General features: G+C 39.3%; 1 protein-coding gene across 1 annotated transcript in view; it reads left to right on the forward strand.

Annotated features, from left to right (window-relative positions):
• The window catches only part of ANK2 (ankyrin 2), a 256,841-nt gene that overhangs the window by 174,179 nt on the left and 59,032 nt on the right, over positions 1-23,630 (forward strand). Inside the window, exons 25-28 of the mRNA XM_074950755.1 lie at positions 1,635-1,646; positions 5,316-5,403; positions 6,079-6,182; positions 10,709-10,750. Of these exons, the coding sequence (XP_074806856.1) occupies positions 1,635-1,646; positions 5,316-5,403; positions 6,079-6,182; positions 10,709-10,750 (246 nt within the window). The remainder of the gene's footprint in view (positions 1-1,634; positions 1,647-5,315; positions 5,404-6,078; positions 6,183-10,708; positions 10,751-23,630) is intronic.

The raw sequence follows: 23,630 nt of genomic DNA on the forward strand, positions 1-23,630 counted from the left end.
GAAAAAAGTTTACAACTGGCAGTGACCTAATTCTCTTGTACGCTAATACTGTACATGGTCCTAACAGCCCAGAGGGCTTAAGGAAAAGTCTGTCCATGATTCATGGTAGGGTGTTAACCAAGGGCATGGTTTGAGAATAAAAGCAATGTACCATCCTTCCTTGTTTTACCCATGGAAAGGAGGAGTGATATTGGCTATGTGGCAGCGTCACAGAGTTATCCTAATCTCCAGTTGGCACAGAACAGAGGGCTCAGAGTTAGGGGATAGTTGGCTGAGATATTTTAGTGCTTCAGTAGGATGCTCCTTTCTAGCCTGTGTTACCAGCCACAGCACAGAAGGAGAAACCTCACTGGGGCTATCTTGCACAGACCGGTGTTGTAGCTGGGGTGTGCTAGTGCTTAGGGAAGTGTACCATTATATTGTAAAACCAAAATCAAAAAGAGTAATAGCCCTTTACACTTTGAAAGGGTTTATTGTAATTCACATCAAGTCAGTGTAATCTACATTACAATACAGGGCCCAGTTTTCAAACTTCGGTATTTAACTAGTGACCATCAATGCATAATCAGGTCCCCAGACTGACAGACAGACATCCACATTTCTAATTCAGAGTTAAGTGCCCAAAGAGGGAAATGGGTGTCCAAGATTAGGCATTTAGGTTTGAAAATTACAGTGTCTAGTATAAATTGTTCATGTCATTTCCAAATCTAGTGCATTCAGAGGTGGTATTTCCTTCAATACTGTCTGTGTCAAGATTTTGGCCACACAAATTGCAACCCATGCCACTGTCCAATGTAGTATGTTATTCCAGCACCAAATAGGATCTGATCCAAAGCCCAGTGAAATCAGTAGAGTTGTTTCAGTTGACTTAAATGGTCTTAGGATCACTGTTGGAACAAAAGAAGCCAGGAAATGACTCAGATTGTGTTATAAGATATCTAAACCCCTAAGCATTTAGACCTTCCAAACTTGGAACCTTTGCTGCTCCAGTAAATCCAATGAATCCTACAACACAGTGGTTAAAAAAATCAAAAAGCGTTAATAATAATCTGCTGGTGGTGATGATTTTTTTTCTTTTTGATTTTCAATGAGTTGTATAAGAAGGCTCACATAGATTGATGCTGGGCTAGATTCAGTTCTCATTTATGTCAGTGTTAATCTTGAGTACATGCATAGATCTCAGGGGATTTACACTAGCATAGTTGAGACAAAAATCTGGCCCACTGTTTGCAATATGAAAATTATTTCCTGGTCCTGTAGCAGATCTGTTTAAACTGAAATGCAGCAAAAGGACATCCAGAAAAAAGAATCAAACAAAAATGTGCATTTTCCCATGTCCATCTTTATGCTGCTCTTTCACTAATACAGTAAGGTCATATTCATGGGAATTACCCCTAACACTGCTAAAGTTGCTTTGCTGCAGTACCTGAATCAGAGACGATGCAATGCAATAGAGATTTCATTTTTTTTCTGCTCTAACAAATGCAGCACAGCAAATCATTTAAGCTGCCCATTTTCATGTATTATTATGCATTTAAAATTATATTTAAAAAGCTTATATTTTTCTTTTGTAACCTTATTCCCTGTTTATTATTTCTCTCTCCCCATCATTCTTTTTAATATGCTTTCGTTAGCACTATGCCCAGGTAGGTATTACACAGCCTGTAAACAGTGTCATCCCCAGTACACTCGTGCAACACCGATCACTATCCATCCATTTTGCAGGCCTGCTGATGGGTCTAGGAGACTTATGTACTGGAGTTGTTGTTTTTCACAGGGCCAAATGAATGGCATTGCTGTGGGAGTTAGGTATATTCTCAGATAAGAGAAATGACCTGGTATATAGTAGCATATAATGATCTGTCAGCTAACCTAGGTTCAGGAAAGGCTCAGGTTTGAGATTTGGTGTATGACCTCCACTCCTCAACTTAACTTAAACGTATCTGCCATGTCAGATGGGAAAGATTTCTATCCATAAGTGGGGATCTATTAGGGAATGTTTCCAAGACTGGTTTATATAAAGTTGCAGGGGGCTCGAGTAATTTTCACAGAGTGCTCAGGCAACAGAAGACATTTTGTATTTCCCACACCAGGTGTCACCAGTGGTAAGTGCTACATTTATCCTCTCAATTGGTCACTAGCAGGGTGAATGGAGTCCCAGTGATCCAGTGCATCCTGCAATCGTGAATTTGGCAACATTATCTGAACAACCCATGCAGAGAGTCTATGTTTTAGTAGATTTCCTAGAGTATCTTGCCTCTTATTTAGTGTAACTTTATGTGACAATATTCCTAAAAGCCTACCAAAAATAATAATTAGTGTACGTGTCTCTTAATCAGTTCTGTTCAACACCGCTTCCCATTAATAATGAGGTCTTGGTTCCCATAAGCACCTTGGTTCTAGGTTTACACCACTTAGTGTACCTCAGCACCAGATGCTTTAGCAATCAGGTTGTTCCTTATGTATGCAACTGATATAATCCAGAGAAAATGAGGAATGCCATTTCAGTATTTGTCTTAAACCAAATTTTAATGGAAATGTTATACTCCTAATTCATCACAGACCTCAGTCACATTTTTGTAACGATCATGTCTCTTAATAATGTCCATACCTTCAATGTACTGGGCATGTATTTATGAACATGTACCATTCACTGGGCATGTTGTGGGCAAATTGTAGTGCTTGTAATAGTAATGTCTCCTAACCATAGGAGAAAGAGGACCAAATCACTGCAGGATATGTCTCTGCTGCAGCTAGGAGCCTCCCAACCCAGGTAGACAGACTCACACTAGTGGGGCTTGGGCAAATGCTCTAAAAATAAAAGTGTGGACATTGCAGCTCCAGTGGAGACTCGGGCTAGTCAGCCAAGCTCAGACTCAGGGGTTGGCAGGGCTTGAGAGCTCAAGCTGCCAGCTGAGCGGCAACATCTGTGTTGTTATTTTTGGATGCTACTTGGAGCCCCACTAGCGGAAGTCAATCTACCCAGGCTGGGAGGCTAGATCCAAGCCCCAGTGTAGACATACCCTTAGAGACTAGCAGTAGAGCCCAGTACATGTTTCTTTTCAATCAGTAGTGGTCTGGTGAAACCGCACGTTAGCTGAACAGCAGGACCTATGATCTGGATGGCACTGTAAATCAGCTGTGAATGTTTCAAGCATTAAAGCAAGTAAAGGATAGTGGTAAAAAATGGGGTCTGCTACTGATGTTTAATTTCTGATATAAGAATGAATATTTACTGAAGTAATGTTATTATGGAAAACAAGGTGTAGCACTACAAAATATCTGCCAAAGTAACATACTTTGTCTATTCAAAAGACCTACAACCAAGGCTTTATACAGTACATTTCATTTAAAACAAGTTATACGTGGACTAAAATGCATGAAATCCTAGCCCCATTGGAGTCAATGGATGTTTTGCCATTGCCGCTGCCTTTGGTGGAGTCAGAATTTCATCCAGGGAATGTATAGTATCCACAAAATGCCATATATCACCCTTGCTCAATTCTGTTTGCCCACTCATCGGGGTGAGTAATATTTGATGACGTGCAAATGAAATATCATTCGTTTTTTCACCATCATTATCCTGGTCAGAGTGGGTGAGAAGGTATTCTGCACTAATTTTCATGGCAGTTTTCCAAGGCTGATATTCATGTAATATTTTCATCATTTTTGTTATGATCAATTTTGTACAATCCATTCAATATGGCAGACATGCAAAGGAAGGGCATTGGTAGCTCTTTTAATTTTATGTATCTCTAATGTAAATGCGCCAGGCCATTCATTTGTAAAATACAGATACTGCAAGAATCGATTGGATGAATGTAATTATATACAGTGTCATTGAACAGGAGCTGTTGCTGCACTATTTTTGTCTGACTTCCAATACGTTTACATTTAATAGTACTTACTTCAATCTAATGTATATAATGCACACTTAATATTTAAAATACTTGAAAATAAATTATCCCATTTTAAACCTACAAATATATTGAATTCTTATGGTACATCCACAATTAATTAGAGTAGAGCTCTAATTAATAGAGACAGATGTAAATTAACCACTAACCAACCAAGAGTAGAAGGAAGCTTCCCGTACGGGCATGTTATTTCAAAACTATCCGTTATGGGGTTTCTTCCATCTTCGTCTGAAGCATCTGGTACTAACCATTGTCAGAAAGTTTATTGGGCTAAGTGGCCCACTGGTCTAATCCAGTTCGGCAGTTCCAGTGTTCTAATGTTTCTACATTATCATGGACAGTACCCACGCAAGTGCAATCCATGAGACCATAGCTAGTTCCTAAACTTACATGTAATGTGTCCTTAGCTACATAGAATAATAACAAGAAGTACACCGACATGAATATACAGTGATACCTGTAAAATCCGAAGGGGTTTGAGCTGTTGATTTTTTGCAAAAAAAAATTCCCCCAAAAAACCCTGTATTTACTGTTGTTTTTAATATGTAAAGGGCAAAATTAATAGTACTGTGAGGCAGAAACTCCATATTAGCTCGATATGTCTTTGTGTGCTAGGGTATCTTTGTTTTGTTTTGCTTTTTTGGATTTTGTTTTGAGCTAGCAGATATTGCAGTTAAGTTCTGAGCTGGGCGCTTGGAAGCAGCTTATTATTGCCTTGCATCTCTCATTGCTACAGCAACCAGTTTTCTGTATTGCTGTGTGTACGTACAAAGGAACCTGTGCTCACATTTTGAATTGCTGTTTTAGAGATGCTGCAGGCATGCAGGAGGCACTTTGTTTTACACAGGAAGCATGTGGCTGGCCACAGTTCACCTTGCTGTGTACCTTCCAGGGGACAAAACTGAACCTTTCCTCATTTATAATTTGAGTCAGAGAGAATGGATCAGAATGAAACTTCAGAGGGACTCATTTCGCTTCTTGTCAGATATTTGCATCTATTTTTTCCTAGACAGTTCACTTGTATTATGGAGCAGGAGAGAGAACTTGTTCAAAGAGTCTCAGCAGGAGCTCCTGTTTAGTATAAAGGAAGCAATTAAGTCACATAGCTAATTTAAAGCATTGGTGGATAGAAAATAAAGTAGATTATGATATAGTTTAGTCTCTTGCATTCTTCTTTTAATTAAATGAGGGGAGTCAATCAAAAGACTTTGGTTCAGTGCTCAATCAGAGACCCACAAGACTCTATTTTATACTCCCCCTGGAAGTTGCATTATATTTGCTAATAGCACGCTTTTTTCACTCTTCCGCTTGGTCCATCATCCCATTTTCACAATACCTTCTCTACTGCTGATATATTGCCATGGCATCCTGCCAACCTACCAGCCTGCGGTCCTTCAGTTCAGACAGGTCCCACACGTTGAGCCATGCCTCCTACCTGAGGGACAGTGCCATGATTGATGATACAGTCATAATACCCAGCCACCAGGTAAGACCTTTCTCTTTATCTTACTGATCAGTTGCACAATATGCATTTATTTTAAACATTCAATTTTGGAAATATGAAAAAGAATCCCTGTGTGGATTCTGTTAACTGTACAACGTAATGTGTGCTGCAGTATTAATTGTACCATAAACTTGTCTAATTTCAAGCTGCTATTAAATGAACTAGCTTATTGTGTAATACTAAAGTATATTCTGTATGAACCAGAAATGTGTGAATGCATCTACAGTACATCTTTATAGGGCTTTCCATTGTATCTGATTTTTTAGCAATGTTAATAGGCATGGGGTCAAATGTTGAATTGCTGTAAATGAAATCGAAGGAGCTTTGCTGATTTACACCAGCTGAGGATCTGGTTCACTATTCAGAGAGAAGATTTTTGAAGAGACAATCAAGTCATTGAAAGAGGGGTAAATCTGGTCTCTCCCAGTATTCCTGTTCACTGGGGCCAGTAATATTTGTGGTTGTTTAGAAAAAGCACAAGATGTTACAATAAGATGCTTGTAATACTTTGATGTCATTATTGCTCATTTTTATTTGTTGCCTTTTTTAAAGTGTTAATCATTTGCAGCCCTGCTATACAAAAATAACTCTTACTTATGGCTCATTGCTTTTATATATGAAAATACAAATTAAATAAGAGTTCTTTCGCATGCCCAGGTATCAACTCTGGCCAAGGAAGCTGAAAGGAATTCATATCGCTTAAGCTGGGGCACTGAAAATTTGGACAATGTGGCGCTTTCTTCAAGCCCTATTCATTCAGGGTGAGTAACCTAATCCATTGATATGTACTATGAGGGTCAGAAAAACAGAGAGAGAATAACTGAGGTCCCAGCTGCTTGAGCTAATGCTTAACTTGGAGTTGAATAATACTTCATTACAATCTAGTATTTAAAAAAATTGTTATAACCATTCAAATTCAGCCAGTCAGAAGAATATGAATATGGGCCCGATCCATTGACCACTGAAGTCACTGAGAATCTTTCCATTGACTTCAGCAAGCATTGAATCAGGCTTTACATGAGGGATTTTGACCAATTACTACATAAGAACAGCCATACAGGGTCAGACCAAAGGTCCATCTAGCCCAGTATCCTGTCTTCTGACAGTGGCCAATGCCAGATGCTTCAGAGGGAATGAACAGAGCAGGTAATCATCAAGTGATCATCCCCTGTTGCCCATTCCCAGCTTTTGACAAACTATTAATACCCCACCCCCACCCTCACCCCAAAAAATGCTTGGGGTTTTTGGAGAGAAAAAGCATATCATGCCTTTTTTGTTTTTACTAATAAAGGAGAGCAAGGGCCTGATCCTGCCACGTGATGAGCACCTCTTGTGAGGTCATTTGACATCAGTGAGAGTTTGAGCAACTTTGAGCCCTCAGCACTTCACTGTGTCAGGCCTTGACAGAACGAAATTGCAAAGAAGTGAGAGAAGGGAGGCTGAGTGAACTGTGCAAGTGCTTTTTACAAATATAGTAAACTATGCCCCAGAACAGCAATATGTAATGAAAGCTGTGAAAAAATTCTAAAAATCACAAGTGTTACAACCAGAATCTTGAGAGACCGTCTCTTCTGATGAAGATTATCTTTCTAATAAATAAAGTGAATAGTGGTGGTTTGTGTGATGCAAAAATCCAGCACAGTAAGTTATGTTTATTGCTAATCAATTAATGTCCTCCAGGTAATATTCAAGCAGCCTTATGAACGTTTTGGTTTATACGTTCCTGACCAGTTGCCTTCAGCTATCCCCACAACTGAGTATTTTTTGTTAGCATTTTTATTGGCACCATTTTGGTGAAACATGAACAAGACAGAAACTAAATAAACCAGACCTGGCCAAATCAGGGTTTATAAATGTTATCCTGTGTGGGCAAAAAAATTGGGGGCTTGTTTGCTTATTTGCATTTTGGGATCAAAAATGAGTAACTCTGAACACTTATATCTAGAAAGAGAGTGTGTCAAGATTTAGATTTGAAAATTATTTTGGTAGATAATTCTAGCAATTGGTGCCAGATAAGTAAAGGTCTTTTTTCCAGATGATGTATATTACTTTTCACTACACTACAATTGAACTGTCCAGTGATTGCAGGTGATAAGTTATTTACTTTTTATAACAGTGTTTTCACATTCTCTGGGGCTTGATCATTTCACACTTTTGTTCAAAGATTAATCAGTGATTCCTTAGATCTTTTGTATGACCAAGTCTGAGTTCCAGGGTCAGGCAATTAAATGTAATAGAAGCAACTGCCTCTGTAAAGCCATGGGGAAAATAATTGTATTTAACAAAAGACAGAGGTAATATTTGGTATTACTATTCTGTTTTTGATTTATACTGTTAATATAGCAATAAAATATAATACTAAAGGAGCCTTCAAGAACTAAAATCCAACCCTTGAAAAATGCCCCATGAAAGTATATTCTTACCTTCCACTGACTTATCGAAAGAATTAACTTATCTTTTGTATGTTAAAGGGACACATTGGATTAAATCATAGTGTTTAAGAACCATGTGTGCTTAACTGAGTTCTAGGATTAACATCTTATTTTAAAACTGAAGCAAATTTAAAACTCTACTTTTCTCTCTTAATGCTGTTTGTTTAATTATTGCATTTCACTTAGTTAGAACAATGAAAACAAATTTGGCATTTACATTATTTTCCCACTACCTGAAGTCATTATTAGGCTATCATACACTGGCAGATTGCTGCAATATATGGCTTACAAACACTACAGGGAAATGTTTAAATCACTCAAGAAAACTTTTTGTTTGCAATTGGAAAACAAGTGTTATGGAAGCATTGATTTTAGGTTGTTTAAAGCATGGGGTTTGTCCCAAGACACCACAGAAAGAAAGACAAGACACCAGGAGTGTGATTTAACTAGGCTATAACTTTATTAAATAACACACTGGGAATTATCTGGCAATAACTTGTCCAGTGCAGGTTCTTCCTGCTTTGTATGTGAGGGAGGACTGCGGTCAGCCCTCTACTCCCCGCCCCCCGACACACACACACACACAGAGTGAACGTAGACTCAGGTGATGGGATTCCACCCTCCTTTCATATGAGGATTAAGGGGGTGTGAAGAGTCGTTCTGTCCTTGCTGTCCGGGACATTAGGAGCCCCAACCTCATTCCCACATTCTCCTATTCTGCTTGTAATCGTGAAAACCGAGCTCCTATTAACAAGCACCTGTACTGGCTATCCGTCAAATTGTGACAATGTGAATTTTACAACTTACCCTACCCACCAGATCCCTGGGCTGCAGTGGGGAAGGCAAAAAGCCCATCACATTGCCCAGGCCAATATGGAAGTGAGGGAAAGATTCCTTCTGAACACCAAAAAGATGACTGGTATGCTGCCCACACAGGCCTCAAAATCCACAACCCAATGGAGGGAGAGCTGTCCTGAGGGTGCAGAATGGTACTCTTTAGCAAGAGGAAGGGCTTATAAGCCCTACTTTGGGTGCATACGAGACAATAGGTTTATATTGGGCCCTTCTGTCTAGCCAGTCAGCCAAGAAGCCCTCCTCCTCAAGATGAGAGGCTGAGTGCTCACAGCAAGGAGAGGAAAAGGGGGTGTGGGGCATTCCTTAAATAGCAAAAGGTTTTTTCCCTCCTGGCCCTGATAAAGTATCTCACAACTTAGGCTGTGGAGGGTGTGTGTATGTATTTTAACCATACATTTGGGGCACATTTACCCAACTCTGTCCTTTTATAGGCTTATCAATCACATGAGTGAAGAACAACAAAACAAAGGTCAGAGATTCTGATAGCCATCTTGGAAACAAGAAAACTTCCTCCTCCTATGGGAGCTGACACCCCAATAGTGTGCAATAATTTAGTGTAGAACATTTCCCAATTATTTTGCAGAGTTAGTATTCTCTTTATATCTTAATAAACCGGCTTAAAGGGGAAAAATATTGCCACATTATAATTTTCCGGCAGGAGGACATCTAACCTCCATTGGAAACAATCAGAGTATCCTTCTCATTAGGAGACATGCATGAGATGACATGCTCAGCAAATTTAAGATTGTTTCAATATGTTAGAGACTCTTGGATGCTGTAACCGATGAGAAGGCAAAGACCTATCGCTTTTCTGGAAATGCCAGAAAATATAGTCTTTATTTTTTTTAACTTCCTTTCTCTGTGTTAGGAGAGATAAAGGTTTTGGACAGGTTTATGCAGGTCTCTTTAAAGAGTTTTAGTCACACAGTTTACAGTGAGTTTGTAATCTCATTGTGAAAGGGGCATAATGTTTTCATTAGGTTGGAAAGTGAAACACTGAATTTGAAGATCTCTTTCCATTTGCAGTTTTTAGATATTGCTTGTCAATAGCACATTTTTGTATCTTTTTCATCTATCAATGTGGTTTGTAGCATTGAATGCAACTGGTACAGTTTTAAGGCACGGTACATATGCAAAATTGTTACATTGTACTTGTTTTGTTGGGTTTCGGTGACATGCAAGCAACTCCAGCTTTACTCTTCTGAATTAAGTGATTACCAAAAATCTTCAAGACAAATGTGTATTTAACAGTTGCCTGTTAAATTTTGTTAAATTTATATTACAAACAAACAGAGAGGCAATGTGATCAAGTGGTTAGAGCATGTCGTTAGAGCCAAGAAACCTGGATTCTATTACCTACTTTGTTATTAACTTGCCCCTGTGGTCTATGGCAAATTTCCACTTAGGGTTTTTCTACCCAGCAATTTAGTGCAGTGCAAGCCAGGGTGCGACTCTACGGTGCACAAACTGACCATGTGGACCCTGTTACAGTGCACTAAAAATTCCCTAGTGCACTTTGGTCTACTCCCATTTCAAATAGTAGTACGGTAAAGCACATTATAGAACTTTTAGGACATGGTAGCAAGCTCTACATAGCCAGTTAGTTCATGGCAAGCTAGTGCACAGTAGATTCACACCCAGACTTGCCATTCATTGAATCACTGTGTAGACAAGCCCTTAATCCCTTTGTGCTTCAGTTTCCTCTCTGTAAAATTGAGATGATAATGCTTACATTTTATATATAAAAAAGCAGATCCTCAGATGAAATGCACTGCATAAGTAAGTGCAATGTATTATTTTTATTATTACATATACACATACATTTATTAAATAGATATTCTGGAAATAGAAGTCTGATTGGTTAATAGACAATCCAAATGCATGTGGGGGTTGTGTTAGTAAGTTTACCCTCCTGGAAACATTACTTCCATCAGTAGGACTGAAAAACAGTAGAGAATCAGCAGCTGAAATTGACAAATAATTAGCGTTATCATTCTTAGCTGCCTGTCTGCAAAAAAGGAGATTGGATCATTGCTAACAAGGTAAACTAAATAAATTTAAAGTGTTGTATTTTGAATCCCTTAAATTGTTTCCCTAGTGTGACATTCACTTCTTGGAAATAGTTGTGAAAACAGGACATGGCAGGTAGCAGCTGAGAGTCTTTTTCAAATGTACAAAATTAAATGATATCAGAATACACTGATGCCTTTAACAGGTTATTTAAAACAAAACTCAGGTGTGTTTCATTATAGGCAAAGTTTTGCTGATGTCAAAAGAAGTAAATGACACTGGAGACATCCATAATAAGAAAGTGATGTCAGAAAAGTACATAATTGACCATATAATGTATTATCGGGAACATAAATGGTTAGAAGAAAAAGTTTAAAATTTATCACTCTGGAGGGGGAATGAAAGGAGGACCAGAAACATGCTAAGTTGGGGTAAGCTGGAGGACAGAAGATTCATGATAGGAGACTTGAGAAGAGAGGGTTGCGATGGAATCTTAGCTCTTATGGAATTGATGTCACCAGAATCTCTTGATGAAATTATATTTGAGACATGTAGATACAGAGTTACTCATGTTACGCTGTGGGCCCAATTTTCAAATTTGAACACCTGAACTAGGGAGCACAGTCCCTTATCTGGGTTTCAGATAAGTATTCAGGACTCCAAATGCCAAATTTAGGCACGTGAGTGCCAACCTGAACACTCCAATTCAAAACTGGGATTAAGGCACACATGTACAGAGGATCTGATGACATCCTAAATCATTCTAATTTTGCTGTTGTAGTAACCCGTGGTGTTTGTTTATGCTTATATCCCAAACTTACTTTATCCTCTCCTCATATATACTGTGTATAGATATATATACAAAGTTATATATTTAAGTCAAAAACCTCTTCTGTTTTCTTCTTATATTTCACTTAATCCATTCTTTTTTTTATGCTAAATCATCTATTCTGTTGCAGCCGCTCCTCTCCATGTCTTGATCATGACAACAGCAGGTGAATGTCTGCATAATTCTGTTAATATGTGGCCCCCCCCCCCCACCTTTTTCATCCTTCTCCTTATTTACCTCACTTCAGGATGCTTTAGTATGTTTGTCCACTCACCTCGGAATGGCAGTTAAACAGAGCCCTATTTTCCCCACCTACAATGTGTCCCTTTTCTCCCAACTGCGTTACTCCCCTTCATCAGAAAAATGCTTGATACAAAAAGAGTAAAATTGGTCCTATATTCTTAATTCTGTTTGATTTTATTGATTTAAATTGAATCCTTCATGTTGGTGCCAAGTGCTGCACTACGTGACTGATTAAATTTTGCTGAGCCACTGATGTGTTTGGTGCTGCACAGAGAATAGCAAATGATGCAATCGCTACCTGAAGGAGATTGTAATCTATTAATAAACTGAGGTCTGATATATTCATTGGAGATATATTCCCTTCATTTTTTTAAAACATCACTGTAATGGCAGTTGAAAGATACTTCTAAATTCTCAGATGAATAAAATTATTAGGAAAGTAATGAATCACAAAATCATTTTTAAAGGGTGCACACCAACAGTCCTGCTCTTCTTTTAGCATAATAAAAGTATTATCATCAGTGAAGGGTACATTACTGTATGCAAATTCCAATTGTTTCCAGATGCCTTGCAGCTAGAGCCATGTTTTTTGTCCTCCCAGAATGTATTTTCCCCCCATACTATATATAGCTCAGTTTTGACCTGATTCAGCACTCACTGAAGAAACTGAAAAGTCTCCCATTAACTTCAGCAGGCATTGGGAATCACGGCCTTGATTCTTAGTATCTTTGAATGCGACCTTTGGATCAGTTTTCCTGTCCAGTTTTAGACTTGAGAATTGCTGAAGCAGCCTGATAAAACTATTTGTTTCTACTTTTTTCACGCTCTGACTAACTCTGAATGCTGCTATCTCCTTGTTTCCCTGTTTCTTATATTAGTTAAGATGCCTTAGAAAATTTCTTAAGTGTACCTATGGTGGATATAGTTCAGTGATGACTGTTATTGTTTCATGCTATATGATGAGAAGCATGTGCCTTACTAACTCAATTGAAGAATCATTTCTGAACTGACTGTATAATGAGGGTGTATTGCTTTTGCATTTTCAGTTTTTATGTTCGTTTTAACATTAACCACAGCCTGTTTTAGAAAGACTCTTCAGGGAGCTGTGTTTGCATGGCTGTTCAAATGGTTCTGCAGACAGAGATGTGTGGCTAAGCCCCAGCAATCTGGTATTCATTGCTATCTGAAGAGACTAACTCTTAGCAAACAGTTTACAAAACAATGACACTTAGCAAAGCCCCAAAATAATATCTGCTCTTCCCCCAAATAAAGGTCTAGCCATTCTTTATTTCCTTGTTTATTTCTCTGCTGTATTTTTAAGTGGGCACAGAAATAGTTAGTTTACATGTTATTGTCATACCAAGAAAATCAGACCAGGAAATAACTTAGGTGTTGTTTACGTGAACATTTAATTTGCAGCAAGCCAGGCTGTGAATCTTACCCCACACTAGTCTGCCATGCAGACCATGCTGATGGACACTAACAGTTCCTTAGTGCGTTTTGACCTACCCTGCTTTGAAATTGTTAGTGCATGTCAGTAGGGTCCACATGGGTAGTTCTTGTGCAGGAGGCTAGTGCAGGGTAGATTTACCCCTGAGCTTGCTCCAAACTAAATGTTCCTGTAGACAAGCCCTTAGTGTCACAGCAGAAGGTGCGCAATACAAAGATTCCTTGGAACCGCATCTCATCTCTTCATGTTCGCAAGGTAGATAAATTGAACACCATGCATTTTGGTTCTTGCAAATGAGACTATAAAAAAACCCAACAAGCTGACAAAGTTGGTCTGTTTTGTGTGGAAAGCTTTGCAGACATCTTGTAAGAGTAATGGGCTTGCTCTCATGGGCTTAGCCAAAATGACTGCTCTCCCTCAGTGGGGTAATATGTATATATTTGTGAATTGCTATAGGATCCTTTGGAATAAAAGGCCTTATGTAACTGGTAACTACTATCTCTTCCTTACACCATGTTAACGTTTGATTATAAAATTTTGGCCTACATTTGTACTCGCATAATTTTGTTTGCATAGACCATTATTAGTGCCTTTTTAAAGCACGGTTTATAGGCGGGGACAGAATTTACATACAGAAATCCCATTAGTCCCCAAAGATGGAAGCTTCATTGAGGCAGCTTTAATGATCTGGCCCATAAAGCTTGAATATTATGTTTACACAATACTATGACCTACCTCCGGGAAGTATATAAAATTACCTTTATGGCTTTCATGCATCTCACATATCAACTCCTCCCAAATATAGTTCCAGTCAGTTAGGACCTACATAGTGGACAAAATTTAGCAGTTAAACCCCCGTGTAAGTGAGGGCAACTTCACTGATGTCAGTGGGCTGAATTTGATCCATTAAGTAGAGTGGACATTGGTTGGTCTCACCTGTAACTGTTCTTGCCAGAACAGTATGTCTTAGCCTCCTCCCATGGAATACCCAACTTACATCATATTTCCTGAAGAGTATTTGCTTTTCGTCCCTTTAATTGCTTTTCATCTTCTCTTCATCTTTTCATCTACTACAACTCCCCCTAATAAGGAGAATTTCCCTATCTTGCCCTGAAACTTCCTTTTCGCTCTGATTTGGGCCATAACAAGCACTTGACATTTGCTTGCAAGCATGATTAATCCTAAACTCTAGGAAGCACAGCTTAGTAACTGTGCTGGTTGATCCTGTCCTGCAAGACTATATAGACTTTAGGGTCATAGCCTACATTTGCTAAGCTTCATTTCCAGCTTTTTTCTTTAAAACTTTGCCAGAAAATGAAACATATTCAGAAGTTGTCCATCCCTACCTCCAGGAAAGTTTACCTTCTTGTTAGTGCAGTCACTCTTGACACATGTATATTTTGACTTCATTGCTTTAACTCCTGAATTGCTGCCATCTTGGATCAGGACTCAATTAAAGTTTAAATAGAACATAATTCTAATAAAACAAATACACCTACTCACACTTAAGAAATACAGTTCCGTGAGATGTATTTATTACAGGAGGGACCTTTAAAACATGGTGTGTGACAGATTTCTTCAGCTATACATAGAGATGTAAAACTAGAAAAGATTCATCTAGCCCATTGCTGTGTTGATACAGGTATGTTTCTTTCAGTGTTTTGTGTACTCTAGGGCTCAAAAGAAGGCATTCCCATCACTCACTTGAGAGAGATCTTTCTGAAAGAGTCTTCATGGTTAGAAGTTTCTCTTATATTTGTATTAACTTGACGCCATTCAGTTTCATCCCATTGCCCCGGCTATACCCCCCAATACCATCCTAATACCTCTTCTTTACTGTTTTTACACCCTTAAAATGACTATAGATATTATATCTCCCATATTCATCAGTTTCTGTAAATTAGTTTAGTTCTTTTGACCTTTCTGCATAAATCAATCTCTCCAGATATTCTCTGACTTCCCTTTTACAACATATCTATGGTACTGAATAGGCATGGACCCCAGCCATGAAATTCAGGTTTGGGTATGAATTTTGACCCAACTCCTTTCAAGTTTTGTAAGCTTGGAATTGGGGTACCATTGTGCAGAGAGAGAGAGAGAGAGATTACTAAATGTGGATCTTAAGTTTGATCAAGATTTTGATAGCTCTGCCCACTTCAAAACTTAGGACTCTAGCCCATCTCTAGTACTAAGTGTCCAGAACTGTGCATAATATTTTAGGTATGATCTCACCAGAATCATACAGAAAGGTACTATTAACTCTCTAGTCTGTGAAATAATGCATGCATATGTCTAAATTTGCAAAGGCTTTTTATTTTGCTGCGATAACAAATAGCAAAGTCATACATAATTAGCTGTTCTCTATTACTCATAGTTCTCCTTTAGTGTACAGTATTCCAGTTTCTTCCTTCCTACTCAATATCAATTTCAGATTACTCTTCCATAGATACACTGATCATTAGCTTGCATTTATGTAATTTTGTTATTTCCTGCTCACAGTCTTAACCCTTATTTTATTCTAATGTCTTCACTGGTGTTTGAATCACCTTCCAATCTAGAATCATCTATGAATGTAAATAATATGCTGTTTTCTCATCCTCTAGATCACAAATAAAATATCAAATTAAGCACCATCCCTGCAGCATCTTCCTCCAACTCAATACATTGCTGTTGATCATTAACTTTTGTTCACAGTCCCTCAGAAAATGTTTAGTCAGTATGACACCGTTTGACTTTTTATGTAAAAGTTTCTGAATCAGAACATTGAACACATTATTAAAATCTGTTACTTTACAGCTTCACCCACTAGTTTGTAATTAGGTTTTGAAAAGCAATTAATTTTCCATCATGATTTGTTTTTATTCAACCCCCATGCCTTTGTTTTTACCAAACCCATAATTGCTTATGACTATTATAATCTAGAAGGTTACTGGGTTTTCTTCCTCTTAATATTTTTTCCATGATTATACTCAGGATAGAGGTTAGCCTTATTGGATGTAATTGTCAGGGTTGCTTATTTTATTCCCATTTTTAGAAGACTGGTATGACATATGATTTTTGATATATATCTGCTGCCTCCTTCATTCTCCAGGATTTTTTTTTCAAAATTATTTACCAGTGATTTAATAAATTCATTGTTTCATTACTTTAAAACTCTTAAGCCATGTAGGGTGAAATCCTGGCCCTATTGAAATCAATAGAAATATCATCCACACTTGCTGATTTGCATATATTCCACTTACCATGTATTCTTAGACCTGCGTTTTAGGCCTGATCCTTCACCATTGAAATAAGTGAAATATTTCTCATCGACTTCAGTGAACAGGGCTGGCCTTACCATGAGGCGAACTGAGGCAGCCGCCAGGTGCCAGACTGGAAGGGCGGGGGGGCGCCACTAGGACCCAGAGTGTAGAAAATTGTGTCTGCTGCTGGTGCATATGTATTCTCTCTGCTCTAGATGCACAGGGATGGTGGAGTGCTGTGCTGGAGGAAGGAGGGCACAAGAGACATAACAGGCAGGCAGGAGAAAAGGTGAGAGGGAATAACAAAAAGCAGCAGGAGCTGCAGGGAGAGAGAGGAGGAGGAGGAGCCTCTTATGTACCTCTCTAGCACCCGAAGGACCCTGGACTGATTAACACCAGCTTCTCAGGGAGCTTCCTGTTTCCTGCTGCTTCCCTGAACCCACTTGAGGAGAACAGGCAGTCAACTGAAGTAGTAGGAGCCAGTTAGGCCCTTAAGACGCTGATATCTTCCCTCACTCAGGCCCTGCTACCAGCCTGCTTATTTGTCCCCTTCAATTGAGTGTTGAGAGCCACTATAGCTGGCACAGAACAGCAGTCATGAGTGAAAGAAGAAAACGCCCCTCTGGCGTTCAGAAAAAGAAAGAAAGCAAAGGAAGCTTTTCTATCTAAGCAGGAATGAGCTATCTCCTATCTAAGCAGGAAGGAGTCCTGAGCTACGTAGACACAAATGTTCATGGTGAGCCTTCCGGCCCCAGTGAGTATGTGAGTGGTGAGGATATGCCTGATCTTCCAGTTAGTCAAGAGTGCAGGTGACCTGGCAGCTACTGCAGCATCCATATCTCCATCTCAAATGGATGTAACCATGCACATTCCTGAAGAAAAGTGTAGATCAGAGAAGGGTGTGGTGAAGGCGCAAGAAACAGCTGCTGCTGAATTTAGTTCCTTAAGTCTAGATGATCCAGGACTGTGGACCCACTTGAGCAGTAGCCTGAGGGACTTCCATGTACTGCATGGGCCACAGCAAGTGAAAAACTTCATGTTCCCCAAAAACAATGAAAATAGAAGTTTCCATCCAACACGTTACTGGCGTGAAAACCACAATGGTGACAAAGTGGAGAGGCCATGGCCTATGTACTCAGAAACCCAGATTGCTGCATACTGTTTTTGTTGCAAACTCTTCCAGTCTAATGCTCCAGCCACATTGGGTTCTACAGGAACAAAGGACTGGAAAAATCTGGCTAGAAACCTGGCATGCCATGAGAAGGCAGCAAATCACCAGAAAGCATTCCATAGATGGAAAGAGCTTGAGATGAGACTAAGGTTAAAGGCCACCATAGATGATCAGCATCAAGAGAAGATTGCTCTTGACTGGCAAAGAGCCTTTTCAGAACATATTGCCATTGTGAGAATACTTGCTACCCGAAACCTAGCACTGCGTGGCACTTCAGATCAGCTGTATGTGCCAAACAATGGAAATTTCCTTAAAATTGTGGAGCTGATGGCTGATTTTGATGCTGTACTCCAGGAGCATCTAAGAAGTGTCACCACCCAAGAAATGTACACAAACCACTACCTTGGAAAAACAATTCAAAATGAGATCATACAGTTGCTGGCAACAAAAGTCAAACAGAAGATTGTGGCAGATCTGAAGTCAGCAAGATATTACTCTGTTGAAACAATAGTAAAGAATAAAATTGTCAGACACATAGAAGAACCATAAATTGTTATGCAAAAGTCAACATGGTTTCTGTAAAGGGAGATCATGTCTTACTAATCTATTAGAGTTCTTTGAGGGGATCAACAAACATGTGGACAAGGAGGATCCAGTGGACATAGCATACTTAGATTTCCAGAAAGCCTTTGATAAGGTCCCTCACCAAAGGCTCTTATGTAAATTAAGTTGTCATGGAATAAGAGGGAAGATCCTTTCAGGATTGAGAACTGGTTAAAAGACAGGGAACAAAGGGCAGGAATAAATGGTAAATTTTCAGAATGGAGAGAGGTAACTAGTTGTGTTCCCCAAGGGTCAGTCCTAGGACCCAATCCTATTCAACTTATTCATAAATGATCTGGAGAAAGGAGTAAACAGGGAGGTGGTGAAGTTTGCAGATGATACTAAACTGCTCAAGATAGTTCAAACCAAAGCAGACTGTGAAGAACTTCAAAAAGATCTCACAAAACTAAGTGATTGGGCAACAAAATGGAAATTTAATGTGGATAAATGTAAAGTAATGCACATTGGAAAAAATAACCCCACTATACATACAATATGATGGGGGCTAATTTAGCTCCAGCTAATCAGGAAAAAGATCTTGGAGTCATCGTGGATAGTTCTCTGAAGACGTCCACGCAGTATGCAGCAGCAGTCAAAAAAGCAAACGGGATGTTAGGAATCATTAAAAAAGGGATAGAGAATAAGATGGAGAATATCTTATTGCCCTTATATAAATCCATGGTATGCCCACATCTTGAATACTGCATACAGATGTGGTCCCCTCATCTCAAAAAAGAGATATACTGGTATTAGAAAAGGTTCAGAAAAGGGCAACTAAAATGATTAGGGGTTTGGAACGGGTCCCATATGAGGAGAGATTAGAGGCTAGGACTTTTCAGCTTGGAAAAGAGGAGACTAAGGGGGGATATGATAGAGGTATTGTACGGGAAGACTTTGACAAACCAGTAAAGTGCCTGAAACCACTATGGCTTATTGCTAAAAGCAGCCAAGTCAGCAGGCTGTAAATTGACCAAGTCAGCAGGCTTAGCTTAACCAAGGCAGGAGGGGAGGGGGGTCTTTAGGTGCCACAGAGAGGGCAGCTTGACCCCGTGTCCTTCCTGATAAGAATTGTGTTGAAGTGGCTGATACATGCATAGAGGAGCAGGATGTGCCCCAGGAATATCTATTGGGGGCATCAAGGCTGCAAACTCTGGAAAAACCCACACCTGGTTAATCAATAATCAGAAGGAATCTTTTGTTGGACCACTGAAACTGCTTGTAACAAGTTTTCTTTAAGGGGCATGTCTAATGTATAAATAAGGGGAAAAAGTTTGAGGTAGTTGGACTCTTTTTGGACTCTCCCTCTGGATACATCTTGCAGTCCCCACTGGCAGACAAAAGATTTGGCCACCGGAAGCCGGCCGCTGTGCCACTCGAGAGCCACACTCAGCTTTGGTAATTATCAAGGGTTGGGGGTGTTTTACTAACCTTTTGTGGACGTGTGTAAGTGCTTGAGACTAAGTAAAGTTTAGCTTTAAGTGAAAGCACTTTTGCGTTGTCCTGTTTGTACCAGACGGCTATTGGTCGGACGGCCATGTCTCCCCTGATTTATTTCTTGACACCACCTCGCACAGAGTAAACATTACCAAGAGCTTTGGGTTGAAAGAACCCCGGGTAACAGTATATAAGATCATGAGTGGTGTGAAGAAAGCGAATAAGGAAAAGCTATTTACTTTTTCCCATAATATAAGAACTCGGGACCACCAAATGAAATTAATGGGTAGCAGGTTTAAAACAAATAAAAGGAAGTTCTTCTTCACTCAGCGCACAGTCAACCTGTGGAACTCCTTGCCTGAGGAGGTTGTGAAGGCTAGGACTATAACAGGGTTTAAAAGACAACTGGATAAATTCATGGAGGTTAAGTCTATTAATCGCTATTAGCCAGGAAGGATAAGGAATGTTGTGCCTAGCCTCTGTTTGTCAGAGGGTGGCGATGGATGGCAGGAGAGAGATCACAAAATCATTACCTGTTAGATTCATTCCCTCTGGGGCACCTGGTATTGGCCACTGTCGGTAGACAGGATACTGGGCTGGATGGACCTTTGGTCTGACCCAGTATGGCCTTTCTTATGTTCGGTTATTCTGGACTGCACACCTGACATCAGCCATACGGAACAAATGACTTCAATGGTGCGTTTTGTAACAACAGAACCTAGTGAAAATGTCCCTGCAATGGTGACTGTCAGAGAGCATTTTCTAGATGTTGATGGTACTACAGGAGCTGGTATGACAAATGTGCTGCTTAAAAAGCTGGAAGATAGAGGAATTGCGATAGCTGACATGAGAGGTCAGGGCTATGATAATGGTGCCAACATGAGAGGAAAGAACGGAGGAGTGCAGACACGGATCCGAGAGTTAAACCCTCAAGCTTTTTTTGTCCCATGCAGTTCTCATTCATTGAACTTGGTGGTCAGTGATGCAGCATCAGCATCTAGTGAGGCTGCTAAATATTTTAATGTAATTCAAAGCATCTATGTATTTTTCTCTGCATCAACTCATCGATGGCAAATTTTGGAGCAACATCTGGGAACATCCTCTCTGACACTGAAACCACTGAGTGCTACACGATGGGAAAGTCAAGTGGAGGCGAAAAAGCCTATCCAACACCAAATTGGGAAGAATGGATGATGCCATAGTTGCCATTATGGAGGATAATGCTATGACAGGAACTGTTCGTGAGAGAACAGTGGCAGAGGGAAATGGAATCACCAGAAACATACATAACTTCGAATTTCTGTGTGGCTTAGTGTTGTGGCATGACATACTGTTTGAAATAAATGTTGTAAGCAAAAGACTCCAAGGTGTTGACCTTGATATATCTGGAGCAATGGAACAACTGGACAAAGCAAAGTCATACCTACAGTCTTACCGGTCAGATGAGGGATTTCAAAATGTTCTGAAGAGTGCACAGAAGTTGGCAGAAGAACTTCACACTGAGGCTATTTTCCCACCCATTCAAGAATACAAGAGTCACCGAAGAAGAAGACATTTTGATTACGAGGCACGAGATAATCCCATAAGAGACCACAAACAACAATTCAAAGTTGAATTCTTTAACCAGGTGCTAGATTGTGCAATACAGTCAGTTGAAGAATGTTTCATGCAGCTCAAGGAACACGGCAGTATATTTGGGATGTTGTATGATATTCCCAAACTCCTCACTATACCTGAAGAAGACCTACACCAGCAATGCAGGGCACTAGAGACAGTGTTGACACATGATGACATGCGCGATATTGATGCGAGTGATTTAGGTGTAGAACTGAAAGCCCTTTCAAGATACATTTCATCAGGATCAACTCCAAAGGCTGTTCTGGAATATATGTGCACAAATAAGGTGACCAAGCTCTTTCCAAATGCTTTTGTTGCTCTGTGCATGCTTCTAACACTTCCTGTAACAGTTGCCAGTGGAGAACGCAGCTTCTCCAAGCTGAGGTTAATAAAAACACATCTACGCTCCACAGTGACACAGGAGAGGCTGTTCGGCCTTGCAACCATCTCAATAGAGCATGAGCTAGACCAGACTGTGGACCTTCAGGAAGCAGTTCAAATCTCTGCAACCAAGAAGGCACGGAAAGCACCACTTTGATCATTCAAACAGATAAAAATGCCAGTGTTTACTACGCAGACAAGAAAAGTTACATTTGCTGTTCAGGCATTTGAAAGTTAAGTGTTACTTAACGTTTTTGAACAAGGCATTTTAAGTTGTTCATTTTCCTTTATTGGGGTAGGTAGCAGAGCAGTACCATGAGAGGAGCAGAACAGGAAGAAGGCAGAATTGAGACCTTTCAAAGTTTTGGCCCAAGCGAGGGAGCATGGGGGCATCATTTGAGCTCCCCGCCTCAGGTGCCAAAATGTTGTGGGCCGGCCCTGTCAGTGAAAGCAGGATTAAGCATTTTATTAATGGCTGTATTAACAAAATCAGCTATTGCTTCTGAATTGTCAATGTCCCTAGTCCGCTGATGCTTTTTTACTCTCGTTATCTTTATATCCTCTCTCCAATGTGCCTTTCTTGGCCTATTTTTTCTGTTTTTGAGGATAATAGCTGGCCTTACTAATAAATATTTGGGATCTTTCTCTTGCTTATTCCAGCTGCTAGATACCCTAAATAAACGGAAGACTGACAAGTTAGTTTGCTTCATGCTTTGATGTCTTTGGCTGAGAAGGGCTGAAGTTAAATAGCTAGTACTTTGCACCTGTGACACTCATTAGAGACACAGACCATACTAGAATTGTAAGTTGACCTGCAGTAGATCTTGGATGTTACTATATTACTTGTGAACATGCTGCAAAATTCCAGTATAAATAAGAATGTTGAAAAAAGAGATATTTGTCCTATTTCTAACCTCACTTTTATACCACTGATTTGTTGTCTAAACAAATATCCTCTTCCAGGGCTACTTCACAGGTATACAGGCTGTCTGTTTCATGGGAAAGCATCATAATTTCAGTTCACTTCTCATTTTTTTTAGCTTATCTGAAAACTTTCACTCCTTAGAAAGCTTCACTTAAAAAGAGAGTACCACCTGTGAAAATAGCAGAGGCCAGTATTGCTATTGTAGCAGGGATTCCTTGATTGGGTACTATGCCATATGCATTATTAGGGATGGTTGAATTATTATTTATGGATATTATTATCTATTTATTTGTATTTCAGTAGCAGCCCCAGTGTGCTCAGCGATGTTGACACACAATGTGCGATGAATTGCTTAATTTCTAAGAAAAAGATTTTCATTGGGAATAAAGTATTCCCTGAATGAAAGGAAAAAAAATTGTTGACTCCATTATCATTTACTATTAGTTGACCTTCTTGAGCACTTGTTGAATAATGAAAAAAATTGTATTAATGATTAGTTCACTTGAAAAAAAATGCCCAAATTAATTCAGTAAATTATTTGCACCAGATAATTCAGCCAGCTCTAATAACAGTGGTAGCAGTTTCTGTAGTTGTTCACAATATTAACACCAGATTGTGAACTCCTTATGCCGTCCCAAAACTTAGGCTGTTGTTAAATGCATTTCTAAAACATTCTTCATCATTGAATTTTAGGCTGATTCTCAGAGACAAAAGTCACAAACATTTTCATTCATTTATTATAAAGGTGACACAAAAACTGCATCTAGATAATGACTTTGTTTTATCTTGGAAAGACAATCACATAGCATTATTGTAAAAGTTGAGCAACTAGCATCCTTGATTTCCTCTTTCATCCCTATTCTCGTGTGTGTGTGTGTATATATATATATATATATATATATATATATATATAATAACACTAAACTATATCTAGAATGGATTAAGATAGGTAGAGTCCTTTCTTCAAAAATGAACCCTAAGGAATTAAAGCTGTAAATACTTGTTCATTTTTGTTTG

Source organism: Natator depressus, chromosome 4 (assembly GCF_965152275.1).
Source record: "Natator depressus isolate rNatDep1 chromosome 4, rNatDep2.hap1, whole genome shotgun sequence".
NCBI lineage: Eukaryota > Metazoa > Chordata > Testudines > Cheloniidae > Natator > Natator depressus.